This window comes from Nerophis ophidion, linkage group LG07 (assembly GCF_033978795.1).
Source record: "Nerophis ophidion isolate RoL-2023_Sa linkage group LG07, RoL_Noph_v1.0, whole genome shotgun sequence".
NCBI lineage: Eukaryota > Metazoa > Chordata > Actinopteri > Syngnathiformes > Syngnathidae > Nerophis > Nerophis ophidion.
The window spans coordinates 69,760,529-69,783,015 of NC_084617.1; the positions used below are offsets into that span (position 1 = coordinate 69,760,529).

Here is a 22,487-nt window from a genome sequence, read left to right on the forward strand (position 1 = left end):
GGGCTTTCTGCTCCGCTGCTCCCAGTCTGTGGCCCTGACCACCTGAGGGCACCACAGACTGTGGATGCTTTTCAAAAAGGCTTAAAAACCCTTCTTTTTAAAAAAAAAAAAACATTTTTATAGCATACGATTTCTAGCTACTAGGCTGTTCTAGTTTTTAAAATTCATTTATTTTTTATTATTATTATTATATTTATTTTCTAATACACTGTAACACTTTAAGGTTGTTTGCTCAATGTAAAGTGCTTTTTACAAATAAAATCTATAATTATTATTGCAAGTTTGTCCCTAAATAAAATAGCGAACATACTCGACAACTTTTGTTTATTAGTAAGTAAACAAAAACAAAGGCTCCCATTTTAGTCTGCTGTAACATATTGAAGTCATTTATCATTCTATTATTTTGTCAACATTACAAAGGACAAGTGGTAGAAAATTAATTATTCATCTACTTGTTCATTTACTGTTAATATCTGCTTACTTCCTCTTTCAACATGTTGTATCAACACTTCTGTTAAAATGTAATAATCACTTATTCTTCTCTTGTTTGGATACTTTACATTAGTTACGGATGATACCACAAATGTAGGTATCGAGCCGATACCAAGTAGCAACAGGATCATATATTGTCATAGTCAAAGTCCTCATGTGTCAAGGTACATATTTCCTGAGTTTATAAACACAATACAAACTTTAAAAAAACAAAAAAAGATTTTGTGACGCCTAAAAATATCAATGTAATCATAGTAGTATCGACTAGAGACGCACCTGTACTTGATATCATTACAGTGGATGTCAGGTTTGGATCCACCCGTGGCATTTGATTAAATTGTGACACGGGTGAGCTACGGTGTGTAGTGAAGCATGTTTAGCTATTCCTTGATACTTGTAAGAAAGGTACGTTATTTGTCGCCATGGAGACGAGAATTAGAGATTTAGAAGTAGCTCAAACACTGCAGACTGTGGATGGACTTTAGCCGCTGGCTAGCTTGCCATGTCTTAAATCGCCTCTTCCTGAGGGCGTTTCAGTCTTATAACTTCACCTTTATTGTTAGTTTCTAAGCCAAAATGCATCAATTTTTCATTTTCTGTCTACACACTGTGTCCGCTTGTAAGTACTCTGTGATTGTGCGCTGCCGAATGTGCTCCTCTGCTCGTAAAAAAACAGCAACGTCACAACGTGACTGTTGGAATAATTTTATCCAAGTTATCACAAAAACTTTGTGTTACATTGAGTTCCCGGCGAGAAGTAAAAACGTTTCTTTGAACCTACCAAGAACACGGCTTGTAAAACTCCACTGTGTAGGGGGGGAAGCAACATGAAGGTGTGTCTGTTTCTTTCATGTATTGTAATCAACAGAAATATATTGTCTGACCCAAGAACTACAAAATTCCAAGAGGAAGCAGGATCAGACTCCCATCTAGGCACCGCATTTTTGAACTCTTTTACGAACCTCTTTTTTTATAGGCCTACTGAAACCCACTACTACCGACCACGCAGTCTGATAGTTTATATATCAATGATGAAATATTAACATTGCAACACATGCCAATACGGCCTTTTTAGTTTACTAAACTGCGATTTTAAATTTTGCGCGAAAGTATCATGCTAAAACGTTGCGGTATGATGACGCGTGCGCGTGACGTAGAGAACATTTTGTTCCAGCACCGTTGCCAGCTATAAGTGGTCTGTTTTCATCGCATAATTCCACAGTATTATGGAAATCTGTGTTGCTGAATCTTTTGCAATTTGTTCAATGAATAATGGAGACGTCAAAGAAGAAAGCTGTAGGTGGGAAGCGGTGTATTGTGGCCGCCTTTAGCAACACAAACACAGCCGGTGTTTCATTGTTTACATTCCCGAAAGATGAAGGTGAAGCTTTACTATGGAACAGAGCGGTCAAGCGAACACGGTTGGATTGGACTACACACACAAAGTACAGTGTATTTTGCAGCCATCATTTTTGAAAGATCGTGTTTTGAAGGGGGTCCCTTGCAAAGGCAGAGATGGGCATCGCCACCACCCGTCGACTGGTGATGAAGAAAGGTGTGGGGCCGACCTTCAGGTTGTACAGGTACGACCATATAATCTCACTAAAACACTAGTAACACAAACAGATAAGGGATTTTCCAGAATTATCCTAGTAAATTTTTCTAATAACATCTGAATCGCTCCCACTGTATAGTCTTGTTTTTCTTTTTCTAGTCCTTCACTCTTACTTTCCTCATCCACGAATCTTTCATCCTCGCTCAAATTAATGGGGAAATTTTCGCTTTCTCGGCCCGAATCGCTCTTGCTGCTGGTGGCCTCGATTGTAAACAATGTTCAGATGTGAGGAGCTCCACAACCCGTGACGTCACGCGCACATCGTCTGCTACTTCCGGTACAGGCAAGGCTTTTTTATCAGCACTAAAAATTTTCGAACTTTATCGTCGATGTTCTCTACTAAATCCTTTCAGCAAAAATATGGCAATATCTCAAAAGGATCAAGTATGACACACAGAATGGAGTTGCTATCCCCGTTTGAATAAGAAAATCGCATTTCAGTAGGCCTTTACTCTTTTACAACCTCTTTTTGCTTTGGAAGCAGCTGTTGACACGTGGTCAGGGGAAGTCCAAATAAAATCTTTACAATCTTTCACCGGAGTACGGTGTCCAGGCTTCTCTCCTCAAATTGAGCCAAATTAAATTCTGTCTCTGCTTAATTCTTTGCTTCTAGTCCTGTTTAATAGATACCATCAGTGTTTGAACCTAACAGGGACGACGACGAAAAGTGCTGACATTTACCGAAAAGTATCGAAATGCATTTTGGTACCAAAATATTGGTATCGGGACAACACTAGAGTACAGTACATGTCAGTGCTCACTTACAGTTTATGACCTGATTGCTTCCAAGTGCTAATACAGTAAAAGGTTAGTAATGCAATTATTATTTAATAAATGCAAAATTCCCTGTACAAAGTGGCACTGAAAAATGACTCAGGAGTGTGTGTGTGTGTGTGTGTGTGTGTGTGTGTGTGTGTGTGTGTGTGTGTGTGTGTGTGTGTGTGTGTGTGTGTGTGTGTGTGTGTGTGTGTGTGTATGTGTGTGTGTGTGTGTGCAATTATTTTGACTCGAGGGCCACATTTAGAGAAAAAAAATGTGTCTTGGGGCCGGTATATCTATTTTTAGGAACACTAATACAAAACCTCACAATAATGTCTGATTGAATGCTAAAAACGTTATGACAGACCGCCTTAAAAAAGGTAATGGAATTTTACATTTTTCTATGAACGATAAAACACTGAATATTGACAAAATATGAACGTCACACCTCCTTTCCATCGACATATTTTACTATCAAGTGAAACGCAAACAAAAATGCAACAAAAGGTGAAATATTAACGGGAAGGGTACAAAATAAACCCACCTACAATCTGATGTATCACTAAGCTTTAGAACTTTGTTGTGAAAATCTCCTTCCGCGTCTGTAAGAACGCTTCCCGCCCACATTGCTTGGTGCCTCGTCTGAGCTGCTGTGACGTACATTACCATAGTAACTAATTAAATGACCATAGTAACTAATTAGATGACCATAGTAACTAATTAAATGACCATAGTAACTAATTAGATGACCATAGTAACTAATTAGATGACCATAGTAACTAATTACATGACCATAGTAACTAATTAGATGACCATAGTAACTAATTAGATGACCATAGTAACTAATTGAATGACCATAGTAACTAATTAAATGACCATAGTAACTAATTAGATGACCATAGTAACTAATTCGATGACGATAGTAACTAATTAGATGACCATAGTAACTAATTAGATGACCATAGTAACTAATTAAATGACCATAGTAACTAATTAAATGACCATAGTAACTAATTAGATGACCATAGTAACTAATAAGATGACCATAGTAACTAATTAGATGACCATAGTAACTAGATGACCATGGTAACTAATTAGATGACCATAGTAACTAATTAGATGACCATAGTAACTAATTGAATGACCATAGTAACTAATTAAATGACCATAGTAACTAATTAGATGACCATAGTAACTAATAAGATGACCATAGTAACTAATTATATGACCATAGTAACTAGATGACCATGGTAACTAATTAGATGACCATAGTAACTAATTAAATGACCATAGTAACTAATTAGATGACCATAGTAACTAATTCGATGACGATAGTAACTAATTAGATGACCATAGTAACTAATTAGATGACCATAGTAACTAATTGAATGACCATAGTAACTAATTATATGACCATAGTAACTAATTAAATGACCATAGTAACTAATTAAATGACCATAGTACTAATTAAATGACCATAGCAACTAATCAAATGACCAGAATAACTAATTAGATGACGATAGTAACTAATTAGATGACCATAGTAACTAATTAAATGACCATAGTAACTAATTAGATGACCATAGTAACTAATTAAGTGACCATAGTAACTAATTAGATGACCATAGTAACTAATTAAATGACCATAGTAACTAATTAAATGACCATAGTAACTAATTAGATGACCATAGTAACTAATTAAATTTCCATAGTAACTAGTTAGATGGCCATAGTAACTAATTAGACGACCATAGTAACTAATTAGACGACCATAGTAACTAATTATATGACCATAGTAACTAATTAGATGACCATAGTAACTAATTAGATGGCCATAGTAATTAATTAGACGACCATAGTAACTAATTAGATAAACATAGTAACTAATTATATGACCATAGTAACTACTTAAATGACCATAGTAACTAATTAGATAAACATAGTAACTAATTAGATGACCATAGTAACTAATTAGATGACCATAGTAACTAGTTAAATGACCATAGTAACTAATTAGATGGCCATAGTAACTAATTAGACGACCATAGTAACTAATTATATGACCATAGTAACTAATTAGATGACCATAGTAACTAATTAAATGGCCATAGTAATTAATTAGACGACCATAGTAACTAATTAGACGAAAATTGGAACTGATTAGATAACCATAGTAACTAATTAGATGACCATAGTAACTAATTAGATGACCATAGTAACTAATTAAATGACCATAGTAACAAATTACATAACCATAGTAACTAATTATATGACCATAGTAACTAATTAGATGACCAAAGTAACTAATTAGATAACCATAGTAACTAATTATATGACCATAGTAACTAATTAGATGACCATAGTAACTAATTAAATGACCATAGTAACTAATTAGATTTACCATAGTAACTAATTACATAACCATAGTAACTAATTAGATTTATTATAGTAACTAATTACATAACCATAGTAACTAATTAGATGACCATAGTAACTAATTAGATGACCATAGTAACTAATTAGATTTACCATAGTAACTAATTACATAACCATAGTAACTAATTAGATGACCATAGTAACTAATTAGATGACCATAGTAACTAATTAGATAACCATAGTAACTGATAAAATGACCATAGTAAATAATTAGATGACCATAGTAACTAATTAGATGACCATTGTAACTAATTATATGACCATAGTAACTAATCAAATGACCATAGTAACTAATTACATAACCATAGTAACTAATTAGATGACCATAGTAACTAATTATATGACCATAGAAATTAATTACATGACCATAGTAACTAATTAGATTACCAAAGTAACTAATTAGATGACCATAGTAACTAATTAGATGACCAAAGTAACTAATTAGATGACCATAGTAACTAATTAGATGACCATTGTAACTAATTAGATGACCATAGTAACTAATTAGATGACCATAGTAACTAATTAGATGACCATAGTAACTAAGTGAATGACCATAGTAACTAATTATATGACCATAGTAACTAATTAGATGACCATAGTAACTAATTAGATGACCATAGTAACTAATTATATGACCATAGTAACTAATTACATGACGATAGTAACCAATTAAATGACCATAGTAACTAATTAGATGACCATAGTAACTAATTAGATGACCATAGTAACTAATTACATAACCATAGTAACCAATTAGATGACCATAGTAACTAATTAGATGACCATAATAACTAATTAGATGACCATAGTAACTAATAAAATTACCATAGTAACTAATTAGATGACCATAGTAACTAATTAGATGACCATAGTAACTAATTAAATGACCAAAGTAACTAATTAGATGACCATAGTAACTAATTAGATGACCATAGTAACTAATTACATAACCATAGTATCTAATTAGATGACCATAGTAACTAATTAGATGACCAAAGTAACTAATTAGATGACCATAGTAACTAATTACATGGCCATAGTAACTAATTAGATGACCATAGTAACTAATTAGATGACCATAGTAGCTAATTACATAACCATAGTATCTAATTAGATGACCATAGTAACTAATTAGATGACCAAAGTAACTAATTAGATGACCATAGTAACTAATTACATGACCATAGTAACTAATTAAATGACCATAGTAACTAATTAGATGACCATAGTAACTAATTAGATTACCAAAGTAACTAATTAGATGACCATAGTAATTAATTACATGACCATAGTAACTAATTAGATGACCAAAGTAACTAATTAGATGACCATAGTAACTAATTACATGACCATAGTAACTAATTAGATGACCATAGTAAGTAATTAGATGACCATAGTAACTAATTAGATGACCATAGTAACTAATTAGATGACCATAGTTACTAATTAAATGACCATTGTAACTAATTAGATGACCATAGTAACTACTTAGATGACCATAGTAACTAATTAGATGACCATAGTAACTAATTAGATGACCATAGTAACTAATTAGATGACCATAGTAACTAATTAAATGACCATTGTAACTAATTAGATGACCATAGTAACTAATTAGATGACCATAGTAACTAATTATATGACCATAGTAACTAATTAGATGACCATATTAACTAATTAAACGACCATAGTAACTAATTAGATGACCATAGTAACTAATTAGATGACCATACTAATTAATTACATGACCATAGTAACTAATTAGCTGACCATAGTAACTAATTAGATGACCATAGTAATTAATTAAACGACCATAGTAACTAATTAGATGACCATAGTAACTAATTATATGACCATAGTAACTAATTAGATGACCATAGTAAGTAATTGAATGACCATAGTAACTAATTAAATGACCATAGTAACTAATTATATGACCATACTAACTAATTAGATGACCATAGTAACTAATTACATGACCATAGTAACTAATTAGATGACCATAGTAACTAATTAGATGACCATAGTAACTAATTAAATGACCATAGTAACTAGTTAGATGACCATAGTAACTAATTAGATGACCATAGTAACTATTTAGATGACCATAGTAACTAATTAGATGACCATAGTAACTAATTATATGACCATAGTAACTAATTAAATGACCATAGTAACTAGTTAGATGACCATAATAACTAATTAGATGACCATAGTAACTAATTAGATGACCATAGTAACTAATTAGATGACCATAGTAACTAATTAGATGACCATAGTAACTAATTAAATGACCATAGTAACTAGTTAGATGACCATAATAACTAATTAGATGACCATAGTAACTAATTAGATGACCATAGTAACTAATTAGATGACCATAGTAACTAATTAGATGACCATAGTAACTAATTAGATGACCATAGTAACTAATTAGATGACCATAGTAACTAGTATATCATCCATAAGCGCCGATTCCAACCATTGAAATACTTTGCATAGTTGAAGACTTCCGGTCATTAGAAAACATGACTGCACATCATAATTGCAGCTACACTTTCCACCTTAAAGATCTAAAAAAAAATATTTGGGAATGTTCGGCGGGCCAAATTGAAAAATTTAACGGGCCACATGTGCCCCCCAAGCCTTAATTTGCCCAGGTCTGGTCTGGAGTGATTCAAAGCTCACCTCAGGTACATTCCTCCTGAACTCCCTACTCAGGTCTACCAGATGCCGATGGGAATCTTCGCTCTCTTCTTGTCGACCTGCCAGCTCAGAAGCTACAGAGTTGAGCTCCCTCTGCAAAACAAGACAAAAAGGACAAGTGCAATTGTGAGAGGAAGAAAGACAATTCAGCCTGCCGACACTCACCCGGTAAAACAGTTTGGATATATATATACAAACCCTGTTTCCATATGAGTTGGGAAATTGTGTTAGATGTAAATATAAACAGAATACAATGATTTGCAAATCATTTTCAACCCATTTTCAGTTGAATATGCTACAAAGACAACATATTTGATGTTCAATCTGATAAACTTTTTTTTTTTTTTTCAAATAATCATTAACTTTAGAATTTGATGCCAGCGACACGTGACAAAGAAGTTGGGAAAGGTGGCAATAAACACTGATAAAGTTGAGGAATGCTCATCAAACACTTATTTGGAACATCCCACAGGTGTGCAGGCTAATTGGGAACAGGTGGGTGCCATGATTGGGTATAAAAACAGCTTCCCAAAAAAATGCTCAGTATTTCACAAGAAAGGATGGGGCGAGGTACACCCCTTTGTCCACAACTGCGTGAGCAAATAGTCAAACAGTTTAAGAACAACGTTTCTCAAAGTGCAATTGCTAGAAATTTAGGGATTTCAACATCTACGGTCCATAATATCATCAAAAGGTTCAGAGAATCTGGAGAAATCACTCCACGTAAGCGGCATGGCCGGAAACCAACATTGAATGACCGTGACTTTCGATCCCTCAGACGGCACTGTATCAAAAACCGACATCAATCTCTAAAAGATATCACCACATAGGCTCAGGAACACTTCAGAAAACCACTGTCACTAAATACAGTTTGTCGCTACATCTGTAAGTGCAAGTTAAAGCTCTACTATGCAAAGCGAAAGCCATTCATCAACAACATCCAGAAACGCCGCCGGCTTCTCTGGGCCCGAGATCATCAAAGATGGACTGACGCAAAGTGGAAAAGTGTTCTGTGGTCTGATGAGTCCACATTTCAGATTGTTTTTGGAAATATTCGACATCGTGTCACCCAGACCAAAGGGGAAGCGAACCATCCAGACTGTAATCGACGCAATGTTCAAAAGCCAGCATCTGTGATGGTATGGGGGTGCATTAGTGCCCAAGGCATGGGTAACTTACACATCTGTGAAGGCACCATTAATGCCGAAAGGTACATACAGGTTTTGGAAGAACATATGCTGCCATCTAAACGCCGTCTTTTTCAAGGACACCCCTGCTTATTTCAGCAAGACAATGCCAAGCCACATTCAGCACGTGTTACAACAGCGTGGCTTCGTAAAAAAAAGAGTGTGGGTACTTTCCTGCATTATGAAACGTAAACGACGACAGAGGAGACCCCGGACTATTGAACGACTGAAGCTCTACATAAAACAAGAATGGGAAAAAATTCCACTTTCAAAGCTTCAACAATTAGTTTCCTCAGTTCCCAAACGTTTATTGAGTGTTGTTAAAAGAAAAGGTGATGTAACACAGTGGTGAACATGCCCTTTCCCAACTACTTTGGCATGTGTTGCAGCCATGAAATTCTAAGTTAATTATTATTTGCAAAAAAAAAAATTAACGTTTATGAGTTTGAATATGTTGTCTTTGTACTGCATTCAATTGAATATGGGTTGAAAAGGGTTTGCAAATCATTGTATTCTGTTTATTTTTACATCTAACACAATTTTCTCAACTCATATGGAAACGGGGCTTGTATATAAAAGATACAATTGGAAAACATAATGAATATAACGAGCATAATAATGATCATCCTGAAGCACTAATACTTACAGGCAGACTTCACCCATAAATAATTAAAGCGAATAAATCCAATGCCGGCATAACACAAGGCCTTTTAGATAATCAGTATTTGAAATAATCAATAGACTTGCAACAGCAATGGAGCGAGCGCCAGTGAGGGGGGGCGAGTGGGGGGACGGGGGGGTGGAGTCACGTGGAGAAACCCAATAACCCGACAAACACCCTTATGAAGAAATAAAGCTCGGACCGGATTAAAGTCAGATCTATTTCCTTATCTTTGCATCGATTCTAAACAGATCCGAGATATTTTCCAGCAACTTAGCGACCTGGCGAAAGTTATAATGGTCGTCTTGGACGTCGGTTGACTAAGTTATGGGAAGCGAGAGGATGTCTGATCCTCTGTCTGCGTAGCCGCCCTTCATCACAGCCTTGCATTCATGCTGGACTTTGCTGCACTGCACGCCGTCCACAAATCCAATATTATCGATTAGTCATCCAATTCCTAGCTCTTTCTGCAAAGTGTAAAAAAAACAAAAAAAAAAAGAGAGAGAAAGCAGATTTTAAAGTCTACTCTCTACTGAGCGTTGAGTAAACAAACATGCAGACTGTATGTAGGCTCACCTTATTTTGCCTTTTAACAGAGATTAATTATAGAATTGATGAGGAGCTTTTCCCTGTAAATGCCGGACTTGGGTAGAAGAGCGCGGCCGGGGGATTCAAATGAGCACTCGGAATTGAAAATGACTGTGTTTTAATTAATGGCCGGTCTTACTTTAAAAGCAATTTAATAAGTCATCACACGTGAGGGAGGGGAAAAAAAAGGGCGGAAAAGGACAGGATGAAACGTCCACTTCGGTGTTCTCGTGGGACGGCGGAAAAGCTGCCGGTCGCAGCTGTTAATTGGGAGGGCTGCCGGTTCAAGTCCCTGGAATGACGAGTCACCGAGCAACTTGGAGGGCGAGATCTCCCGGTAATCACTTTTACAACTTGACAAAATGGGTTCTCCGAGGCTTATTGTCCATCCATTTTCTACCGGACCAGTGACAGCTTCTAATACTATCCATTTTCTACCGCTTGTCCCGTTCATGGTCGCGGGGGGTGCTGGAGCCTATCTCAGAAGCATTTGGGCGGAGGGCGAGGTACACCCTGGACAAGTCGCCACCTCATCAGAGGGCCAAATCAGATAGACAGACAACATTCACACTCACATACAAATTTGGCCCGCCGTGTAATTTCATTTGGCCCTTGAGGCAATATCAAATTAACATTAGAGCTGGCCCGCCGCTGTAACACCACATTCACCACTAATACTCATACTCGTAAACCCTCCCAATTTTCCCGGGAGACTCCCGAAGTTCAGTGCCCCTCCCGAATTCCTCTCGATTTCAACCCGGACAATAATATTGGGGGCGGGGCCGTAAAAGCACTGCCTTTGGCGTTCTCTACATGTCGCCACGTCCGCTTTTCCTTCATACAAACAGCGTGCCGGCCCACTCACATAATATATGCGGCTCATACACACACACAAGTGTATGCAAGGCATACTTGGTCAACAGCCATACAGGTCGCACTGAGGGTAGCCGTATAAACAGCTTTAACACTGTTACAAATATACGCCACACTGTGAACCCACAGCAAACAAGAATGACAAACACATTTTGGGAGAACATCCGAACCGTAACACAGCATAAACACAACCAAACAAATACCCAGAACCCCTTGCATCACTAACTCTTCCGGTACGCTACATAATACACATAATACACCCCCGCTACCACCAAAACCAGACCCAACTCAAACCCGCCGCCGAAAAGAGGCATTCAATTTGTATTTTTATTTTATTTGACATGCCATTGATATTTTTCAATTATTATTATTTAAAACTCGATTTTGCATGTCACTAAAGTTATATAAGCCTTGCTTGGTCAATGTTAAATGCAAAACTTGTTTGGGTCCCTATTAAAGGATTAATTTGTTCAACCTCGGCCCGCGGCTTCGTTCAGTTTTAAATTTTGGCCCACTCTGTATTTGAGTTTGACACCCCTGATATAAGGGTTAGGGTTACTAATGGGCAATAATTCTGAGGTTATTGAGGGAAGACTCTTAGTTAGTGGCTTGCTGCTTGTATAATAAGGCCATGCAGAATAAGACATTAATAAGTACTTAATGACTAATTGAGTGCCAATGTGTTACTAATTCGTATGTTAATAAGCAACTAATTAATGGTGAATATGTTCTCCATACTAAAGTGTTACCAAAATATTATGTGGCTCTCATGGAAATACATTTTAAAATATTTGGCTTTCATGGCACTCTCAGCCAAAAAAGGTTCCCGACCCCTGCGCTAGAGAATGAGGAGTGCTTGAAACTCTGCATGTCAACATCTCCGGCCACACCAACAAAATTCCGAAGTTAACTATTTCCAGATCAACACCGTATGAAAAAAAAAAAGTCAACAACAGAAGGAGAGAACGTCCGCAGGAACCTACCACATAGTGAAGGATGAACACTATTTGATTTTCTATTATGCAGCTCTTTTATTTGACAGTTATTGAAATATCTTGTGTGACATCATGCACAAAAGTGCACTTTATTTGTTTTTAACTATTGTAGTGGCATTCTGTACAAAAAGTGCACTTTAATTTAGTGTTGTTTTGATATGTCATCTTAGTGACATCATGCACAAAAGTGCACTCACAGCTTGTTTTAAAATGTCTCTGACAATCTTGCACTTTCTATTTGGAAATGACATGAATGTTTGTGCCACTGCTTGATAACTGTTTAATAAATACAGTTTTGGTAAATTGATTTAGTAGTGGTTTCCCTCTCTGCATGAAAGTTTAAAAGTAGCATATATTAATGCAGTATGAAGAAGAATGTTTGAATGTAGACACATAGAATCATCATACTGCTGTGATTATATGCATCAAGTGTCCATTCAAGGCTAAGGCAAAATATGGAGATATATATTGTGTATCGTGACATGGCCTAAAAATATCGAGATATTTAAAAAAAGGCCATATCGCCCAGCTCTTCTTCAAATGTGTGATTTTCATTGGCGATCGATTGTAAACGAAGAAAAAAAGGCACACTTGTAATGTTCATGCCTTTCTGCTATGTTAAGAATCAATCAATCAATCAAAGTTTACTTATATAGCCCTAAATCACAAGTGTCTCAAAGGGCTGCACAAGCCACAACATCCTCGGCTCAGATCCCACATCAGAGCAAGGAAAAACTCAACCTAACCAGAGAAATCAACGTCGAGTGGATCAAGCATAATATTGTGAGAGTCCAGTCCAGAGTGGATCTAACATAATAGTGAGAGTCCAGTCCATAGTGGATCTAACATAATAGTGAGAGTCCAGTCCATAGTGGATCTAACATAATGGTGTGAGAGTCCAGTCCATAGTGGATCTAACATAATGTTGTGAGAGTCCAGTCCATAGTGGATCTAACATAATGGTGTGAGAGTCCAGTCCATAGTGGATCTAACATAATATTGTGAGAGTCCAGTCCATAGTGGATCTAACATTATATTGTGAGAGTCCAGTCCATAGTGGATCTAACATAATAGTGAGAGTCCAGTCCATAGTGGATCTAACATAATATTGTGAGAGTCCAGTCCATAGTGGATCTAACATAATATTGTGAGAGTCCAGTCCATAGTGGATCTAACATAATAATGTGAGAGTCCAGTCCATAGTGGATCTAACATAATATTGTGAGAGTCCAGTCCATAGTGGATCTAACATAATATTGTGAGAGTCCAGTCCATAGTGGATCTAACATAATATTGTGAGAGTCCAGTCCATAGTGGATCTAACATAATATTGTGAGAGTCCAGTCCATAGTGGATCTAACATAATATTGTGAGAGTCCAGTCCATAGTGGATCTAACATAATATTGTGAAGAACGTGTGAAATTCACATGATTCGGGTCGTTAGCTGTACAGTAAGTGAAGACACCGCAGCTATAAAAGGATAAGACGACAAGACTTTAGACCATGGGTGTCAAACTCTGGCCCGCGGGCCAAACTTGGCCCGCCATGTAATTTATTTTGGCCCTTGAGACAATATTAAATTAGCATTAGAGCTGGCCCGCCGGTATTATACAGCGGCGGTGCATTCACCGCTAATTCTAATACTTGCCAACCCTCACGATTTTCCCAGGAGACTCCCCCCCTCCCCCGAAAATCTACCGGGGGCAACCATTCTCTTGAATTTCTCCCGATTTCCACTCGGACAACAATGTCGGCGGCGTGCCTTAAAGGTACTGCTTTTAGCGTCCTCTACAACCTGTCGTCCTGTCCGCTTTTCCTCCATACAATCAGCGTGCCGGCCCAGTCACGTAATATAGAATAGAATAGAATAGAATGAACTTTATTGTCATTATATTTGCATATAACGAGATTAAAGACTCCGACTTAAGGTGCGGTAGTGGGAACAAATATGGGGTGAAATAAATGACATAAGAGGTAATAAAGGAAAAACTAACAATTGAAATAAACAGACTACTATCCAATAAAAATAATAAGCAATTCTGTACAATATACAAAACACTATAGAAGTACAAAATACTGTACAATGTACAGAGCAAGACCGGAGTACCGAAGTAATAAATAACAATCAGATATGGGGATTCTACACACACACACAAGTGAATGCAAGCCATGCTTGGTCAACAGCCATACAGGTCACACTGAGGGTGGCCGTATAAACATCTTTAACACTGTTACAAATATGCACCACAGTGTGAACCCACACCAAACAAGAATGACAAAGACATTTCGGGAGAACATCCGCACTGTAACACAACATAAAAAATACCCAGAACCCCTTGCAGCACTAACTCTTTCAGGACGCTACAATACAATATACACCCCCGCTACCGACAAAACTGGATTTTGCATGTCACTATAAAGTTATATAAGCCTTACTTGTTCAATATTCAATGCAAAACTTATATGGGTCCCTATTAAAAGGTTAAGTTGTTTAACTTTGGCACGCGGCTTTGTTCAGTTTAGAATTTTGGCCCACTCTGTATTTGAGTTTGACACCCCTGCCTTTAGACGTTCCTCTTGGTTATTAAAGTCCATCTTGGGATGAGCCGCCCTAAAGATTAGAGACTTAGAGAAGTCTGCTAACCAACACTTGATTCCTGTGGCCCCAATCTTACCAAAAGTAAAATCCTGGAAAAAGTGACTTTAAGATTTTATGAGTACTTTAATATTAAAGTCATTTTAAGTCTGGGACACATCCTATAGTTTTGTACAGATTTATTTTTTCTTTTTTGGTGGCTGCTGGAGCAAATGCACAACATAATTCTCTGCCAAAAAAAAGATAAAATAATCATGTTTGATTATTTTTTACTTGCCAACCTTGAGACCTCCGATTTCGAGAGGTGGTGGGTGGGTGGCGTGGTCGGGGGTGGGGCGTGGGGGCGTGGTTAAGAAGTGAAGTGAATTATATTTATATAGCGCTTTTTCCTCAAGTGACTCAAAGCGCTTTACATAGTGAAACCCAATATCTAAGTTACAATTAAACCAGTGTGGGTGGCACTGGGAGCAGGTGGGTAAAGTGTCTTGCCCAAGGACACAACGGCATTGACTTGGAAGGCGGAAGCGGGGATCGAACCTGCAACCCTCAAGTTGCTGGCACGGCCGCTCTACCAACCGAGCTATACCGCCCTGTAAATATATTTACAGCTATCCATCCATCCATTTCTACCGCTTATTCCCTTTGGGGTCGTGGGGGGCGCTGGTGCCCTCAACCAAAAATGCTTTGCTCTGATTAGGGGGTACTTGAATTAAAAAAAAATGTTCACAAGGGGTACATCACTGAAAAAAGGTTGAGAACCACTGCTCTAAAAGCCGTAGATGTTATTGTCACATATGCATGTACAGTAGATGGAAGTATTGTCCTGTTTAAGAGTGTCACAACATTGCTGTTTACGGCAGACGAACTGCTTTACGGTAGACGAAAACGTGACTGCTGTTGTTGTGTGTTGTTGCCGTGCTGGGAGGACGCTAATGAAACTGCCTAACAATAAGAAACCAAGAAGTGGCCCTCGATCAAATATACTCCTCCCCTTGGGGAGGAGTATATTTAAAGCTATCCATCCATCCATTTTCTACCGCTTATTCCCTTTGGGGTCGCTGGTGCCTATCTCAGCTACAATCGGGCGGAAGGCGGTGCATACCCTGGACAGGTCGCCACCTCATCGCAGTATGTGTAGAAATCTTTATTTACAATTGAATCACTTGATTATTTTTCAACAAGTTTTTAGTTATTTTTATATCTTTTTTTCCCCCAAATAGTTCAAGAAAGACCACTACAAATGAGCAATATTTTGCACTGTTATACAATTTAATAAATCAGAAACTGATGACATAGTGCTGTATTTTACTTCTTTATCTTTTTTTTTCTCAACCAAAAATGCTTTGCTCTGATTAGGGGGTACTTGAATTAAAAAAAAATGTTCACAAGGGGTACATCACTGAAAAAAGGTTGAAAACCACTGCTCTAAAAGCCGTAGATATTATTGTCACATATGCATGTACAGTAGATGGAAGTATTGTCCTGTTTAAGAGTGTCACAACATTGCTGTTTACGGCAGACGAACTGCTTTACGGTAGACGAAAACGTGACTGCTGTTGTTGTGTGTTGTTGCCGTGCTGGGAGGACGCTAATGAAACTGCCTAACAATAAGAAACCAAGAAGTGGCCCTCGATCAAATATACTCCTCCCCGTGGGGAGGAGTATATTTACAGCTATCCATCCATCCATTTTCTACCGCTTATTCCCTTTGGGTTCGCGGGGGGCGCTGGTGCCTATCTCAGCTACAATCGGGCAAAAGGCGGGGCACACCCTGGACAGGTGGCCACCTCATCGCAGTATGTGTAGAAATCTTTATTTACAATTGAATCACTTGTTTATTTTTCAACAAGTTTTCAGTTATTTTTATATCTTTTTTCCCCCCAAATAGTTCAAGTAAGACCACTACAAATGAGCAATATTTTGCACTGTTATACAATTTAATAAATCAGAAACTGATGACATAGTGCTGTATTTTACTTCTTTATCTTTTTTTTCTCAACCAAAATTAGAGGGTACTTGAATTAAAAAAATGTTCACAGGGGGTACGTCACTGAAAAAAGGTTGAGAACCACTGCTCTAAAAGCCGTATATGTTATTGTCACATATGCATGTACAGTAGATGGAAGTATTGTCCTGTTTAAGAGTGTCACAACATTGCTGTTTACGGCAGACGAACTGCTTTATGGTAGACGAAAACGTGACTGCTGTTGTTGTGTGTTGTTGCCGTGCTGGGAGGACGCTAATGAAACTGCCTAACAATAAGAAACCAAGAAGTGGCCCTCGATCAAATATACTCCTCCCCGTGGGGAGGAGTATATTTAAAGCTATCCATCCATCCATTTCTACCGCTTATTCCCTTTGGGGTCGCGTGGGGCGCTGGTGCCTATCTCAGCTACAATCGGGCAAAAGGCGGGGCACACCCTGGACAGGTCACCACCTCATCGCAGTATGTGTAGAAATCTTTATTTACAATTGAATCACTTGTTTATTTTTCAACAAGTTTTTTGTTATTTTTATACCTTTTTTTCCCCAAAAAGTTCAAGTAAGACCACTACAAATGAGCAATATTTTACACTGATATACAATTTAATAAATCAGAAACTGATGACATAGTGCTGTATTTTACTTCTTTATCTTTTTTTTTCTCAACCAAAAATGCTTTGCTCTGATTAGGGGGTACTTGAATTAAAAAAAATGTTCACAGGGGGTACATCACTGAAAAAAGGTTGAGAACCACTGCTCTAAAAGCCGTATATGTTATTGTCACATATGCATGTACAGTAGATGGAAGTATTGTCCTGTTTAAGAGTGTCACAACATTGCTGTTTACTGCAGACGAACTGTTTTGCGGTAGACGAAAGCGTGACTGCTGTTGTTGTGTGTTGTTGCCGTGCTGGGATGGGAGGACGCTAATGAAACTGCCTAACAATAAGAAACCAAGAACTCGCCCTCGATCAAATATACTCCTCGATCAAATATACTCCTCCCCGAGGGGAGGAGTATATTTACAGCTATCCATCCATCCATTTTCTACCGCTTATTCCCTTTGGGGTCGCAGGGGGCGCTGGTGCCTATCTCAGCTACAATCGGGCAAAAGGCGGGGCACACCCTGGCCAGGTCGCCACCTCATCGCAGTATGTGTAGAAATCTTTATTTACAATTGAATCACTTGTTTACTTTTCAACAAGTTTTTAGTTATTTTTATATCTTTTTTTCCCTAAATAGGTCAAGAAAGACCACTACAAATGAGCAATATTTTACACTGTTATACCATTTAATAAATCAGAAACTGATGACATAGTGCTGTATTTTACTTCTTTATCTTTTTTTTTCTCAACCAAAAATGCTTTGCCCTGATTAGGGGGTACTTGAAAAAAGGTTGAAAACCACTGCTCTAAAAGCCGTAGATATTATTGTCACATATGCATGTACAGTAGATGGAAGTATTGTCCTGTTTAAGAGTGTCACAACATTGCTGTTTACGGCAGACGAACTGCTTTACGGTAGACGAAAACGTGACTGCTGTTGTTGTGTGTTGTTGCCGTGCTGGGAGGATGCTAATGAAACTGCCTAACAATGAGAAACCAAGAAGTGGCCCTCGATCAAATATACTCCTCCCCGTGGGGAGGAGTATATTTAAAGCTATCCATCCATCCATTTCTACCGCTTATTCCCTATGGGGTCGCGTGGGGCGCTGGTGCCTATCTCAGCTACAATCGGGCAAAAGGCGGGGCACACCCTGGACAGTTCACCACCTCATCGCAGTATGTGTAGAAATCTTTATTTACAATTGAATCACTTGTTTATTTTTCAACAAGTTTTTAGTTATTTTTATACCTTTTTTTCCCCAAAAAGTTCAAGTAAGACCACTACAAAAGAGCAATATTTTGCACTGTTCTGTTATACAATTTAATAAATCAGAAACTGATGACATAGTGCTGTATTTTACTTCTTTATCTTTTTTTTTCTCAACCAAAAATGCTTTGCTCTGATTAGGGGGTACTTGAATTAAAAAAAAATGTTCACAGGGGGTACATCACTGAAAAAAGGTTGAAAACCACTGCTCTAAAAGCCGTATATATTATTGTCACATATCCATGTACAGTAGATGGAAGTATTGTCCTGTTTAAGAGTGTCACAACATTGCTGTTTACGGCAGACGAACTGCTTTACGGTAGACGAAAACGTGACTGCTGTTGTTGTGTGTTGTTGCCGTGCTGGGAGGATGCTAATGAAACTGCCTAACAATAAGAAACCAAGAAGTGGCCCTCGATCAAATATACTCCTCCCCACGGGGAGGAGTATATTTAAAGCTATCCATCCATCCATTTCTACCGCTTATTCCCTTTGGGGTCGCGGGGGTCGCTGGTGCCTATCTCAGCTACAATCGGGCAAAAGGCGGGGCACACCCTGGACAGGTCGCCACCTCATCGCAATATGTGTAGAAATCTTTATTTACAATTGAATCACTTGTTTATTTTTCAACAACTTTTTAGTTATTTTTATATCTTTTTTTCCCCAAATAGGTCAAGAAAGACCACTACAAATGAGCAATATTTTGCACTGTTATACAATTTAATAAATCAGAAACTGATGACATAGTGCTGTATTTTACTTCTTTATCTTTTTTTTTCTCAACCAAAAATGCTTTGCTCTGATTAGGGGGTACTTGAATTAAAAAAAAATGTTCACAAGGGGTACATCATTGAAAAAAGGTTGAAAACCACTGCTCTAAAAGCCGTAGATATTATTGTCACATATGCATGTACAGTAGATGGAAGTATTGTCCTGTTTAAGAGTGTCACAACATTGCTGTTTACGGCAGACGAACTGCTTTACGGTAGACGAAAACGTGACTGCTGTTGTTGTGTGTTGTTGCCGTGCTGGGAGGATGCTAATGAAACTGCCTAACAATAAGAAACCAAGAAGTGGCCCTCGATCAAATATACTCCTCCCCGTGGGGAGGAGTATATTTAAAGCTATCCATCCATCCATTTCTACCGCTTATTCCCTTTGGGGTCGCGGGGGTCGCTGGTGCCTATCTCAGCTACAATCGGGCAAAAGGCGGGGCACACCCTGGACAGGTCGCCACCTCATCGCAATATGTGTAGAAATCTTTATTTACAATTGAATCACTTGTTTATTTTTCAACAACTTTTTAGTTATTTTTATATCTTTTTTTCCCCAAATAGGTCAAGAAAGACCACTACAAATGAGCAATATTTTGCACTCTTATACAATTTAATAAATCAGAAACTGATGACATAGTGCTGTATTTTACTTCTTTATCTTTTTTTTTCTCAACCAAAAATGCTTTGCTCTGATTAGGGGGTACTTGAATTAAAAAAAAATGTTCACAAGGGGTACATCACTGAAAAAAGGTTGAAAACCCATCCCATCCATCCATTTTCTACCGCTTATTCCCTTTCGGGGTCGCGGAGGGCGCTGGCGCCTATCTCAGCTACAATCGGGCGGAAGGCAGGGTACACCCTGGACAAGTCGCCACCTCATCGCAGGGCAGACACATATAGACAGACAACATTCACACTCACATTCACACACTAGGGCCAATTTAGTGTTGCCAATCAACCTAACCGGAGGGAACCCACGCATTCACGGGGAGAACATGCAAACTCCACACAGAAAGATCCCGAGCCTGGATTTGAACCACTGCTCTAAAAGCCGTAGATGTTATTGTCACATATGCATGTACAGTAGATGGAAGTATTGTCCTGTTTAAGAGTGTCACAACATTGCTGTTTACGGCAGACAAACTTCTTTACGGTAGACGAAAACGTGACTGCTGTTGTTGTGTGTTGTTGCCGTGCTGGGAGGACGCTAATGAAACTGCCTAACAATAAGAAACCAAGAAATCGCCCTCGATCATTCTAAAGTTATAACGTCATTGGGCAGGCTCGCTGTTTATATTGTGGGAAAGCGCACGTGAAAACAGGCTGTCGACACGTCACTCAGGTCCGCTTGGAGCTGGAGGGTGCGTGGCCTCTAGCTCCGCCTGCATTTCGGGAGATTTTCGGGAGAAAATTTATCCCGGCAGGTTTTCGGGAGAGGCGCTGAATTTCGGGAGTCTCCCGGAAAATCCGGGAGGGCTGACAAGTACGAATTATTTTGATGTAAAAAGTCAATCAACCTGCGTAATCGCACAGCAAATAAAAAATATGATTATATTATGTGACAATATTTTGTAATAAATGAAAATAAGATGAGAAAATTTCCTTTTATTGAGAATCCATGAATAAACATTACGACCCAATCTCGATAATAATAAGCAAACACATTGTTTTAATCACACAAATTGTCTTGAAAATTAGATTTAATGAATATAGTTTAAAAGCTTACTTTAAAAGGCTTTAAACACTGGAATAATAGAATGTGTTGCCTAAAATGTAACAATTTAAAGTCCATTAAAAATGTTTTAGTTTTTTTTTTTTTTTAACATATTTTAGTGGCGCTGTTAAATTATTAGGTTTTAATTTAGATTACAATAAGGGAATAAGCAGAAGAAAATTGAAAATGGAATTTAGATTAATCACATCTTGGAATTTGGATTAATTATGATTAATCACAGGTGAATACTCACTTGCACAATTAACATTTTCTTAAGAAAAGACGGCAATATTTGAATACAAATGCAATTTTATTGTCAGAATGTCATCCAGGAATGTTTTTTTAAACATTTTACTTGAATGCATGTATTTTTTTTTTTTTTTTTGCACAAAACTTGGTACAAGTTTTATCTAAAGTTCTTTCAAGCTCAATCAATCAAAGTTTACTAGTTCGACACACCAGGTGGAGTCTTTGACCGAATTGTGGCGAAGGTAAAAGAACTTAGAAGTTAAAATCAATTGCATGATTAATCTTAATGTATTTATGATTATTGCGATCATTTTTAAAAAATAAATAATCATTTAAGTTTACTCCATGATTATGAAATTCCTAGTTAAACTTTAAATGCATTTTTTTTTAACAAAAAATAAATAAATTAGGTTAAAATTTACCATGAATTGATTAACGTGGACCCCGACTTAAACAAGTTGAAAAACGTATTCGGGTGTTACCATTTAGTGGTCAATTGTACGGAATATGTACTGTACTGTGTAAACTACTAATAAAAGTTTCAATCAATCAATCAATCAATCAAAACCCAATCTCCACCATTTGCTCGATAATAATATGCAACTGTAAAATAGATTGTGTATTTGATTTAATGAATACCATTTAAAAGCTTACTTTAAATGGCCTTAAACACTGGAAAAATAGAATGTGTTGCCTAAAATGTAACATATAGTCCTTTAAAAAAAAAAAAGTGTTTGTTTTTGTGGTTTTTAACATATTTTAGTAGCGCTGTCAAGTTATTTTTTATTATTTTATTAATCACATCTTGGAATTTGTAATAAATATTACTAATCACAGGTGAATAATTTACATTTTCTTATAATGATGTTGCTGCTCTTTGATCTTAGCGCTGCTTTCGATACTGTTGATCATAACATTTTATTCCAGCGTATCAAAACACGAATTGGTATGTAGGTAAGACCTAACCTCGATTCTGACCTC

General features: G+C 37.4%; 1 protein-coding gene across 3 annotated transcripts in view; it reads right to left on the reverse strand.

The window, feature by feature from the left end:
- cux2b (cut-like homeobox 2b) overlaps positions 1-22,487 on the reverse strand; it is a 506,716-nt gene that overhangs the window by 190,877 nt on the left and 293,352 nt on the right. For all 3 annotated transcript variants that reach the window (XM_061907007.1, XM_061907006.1, XM_061907004.1), the window contains exon 2: positions 7,994-8,104. In XM_061907007.1, coding sequence (XP_061762991.1) covers positions 7,994-8,104 — 111 coding nt within the window. The remainder of the gene's footprint in view (positions 1-7,993; positions 8,105-22,487) is intronic.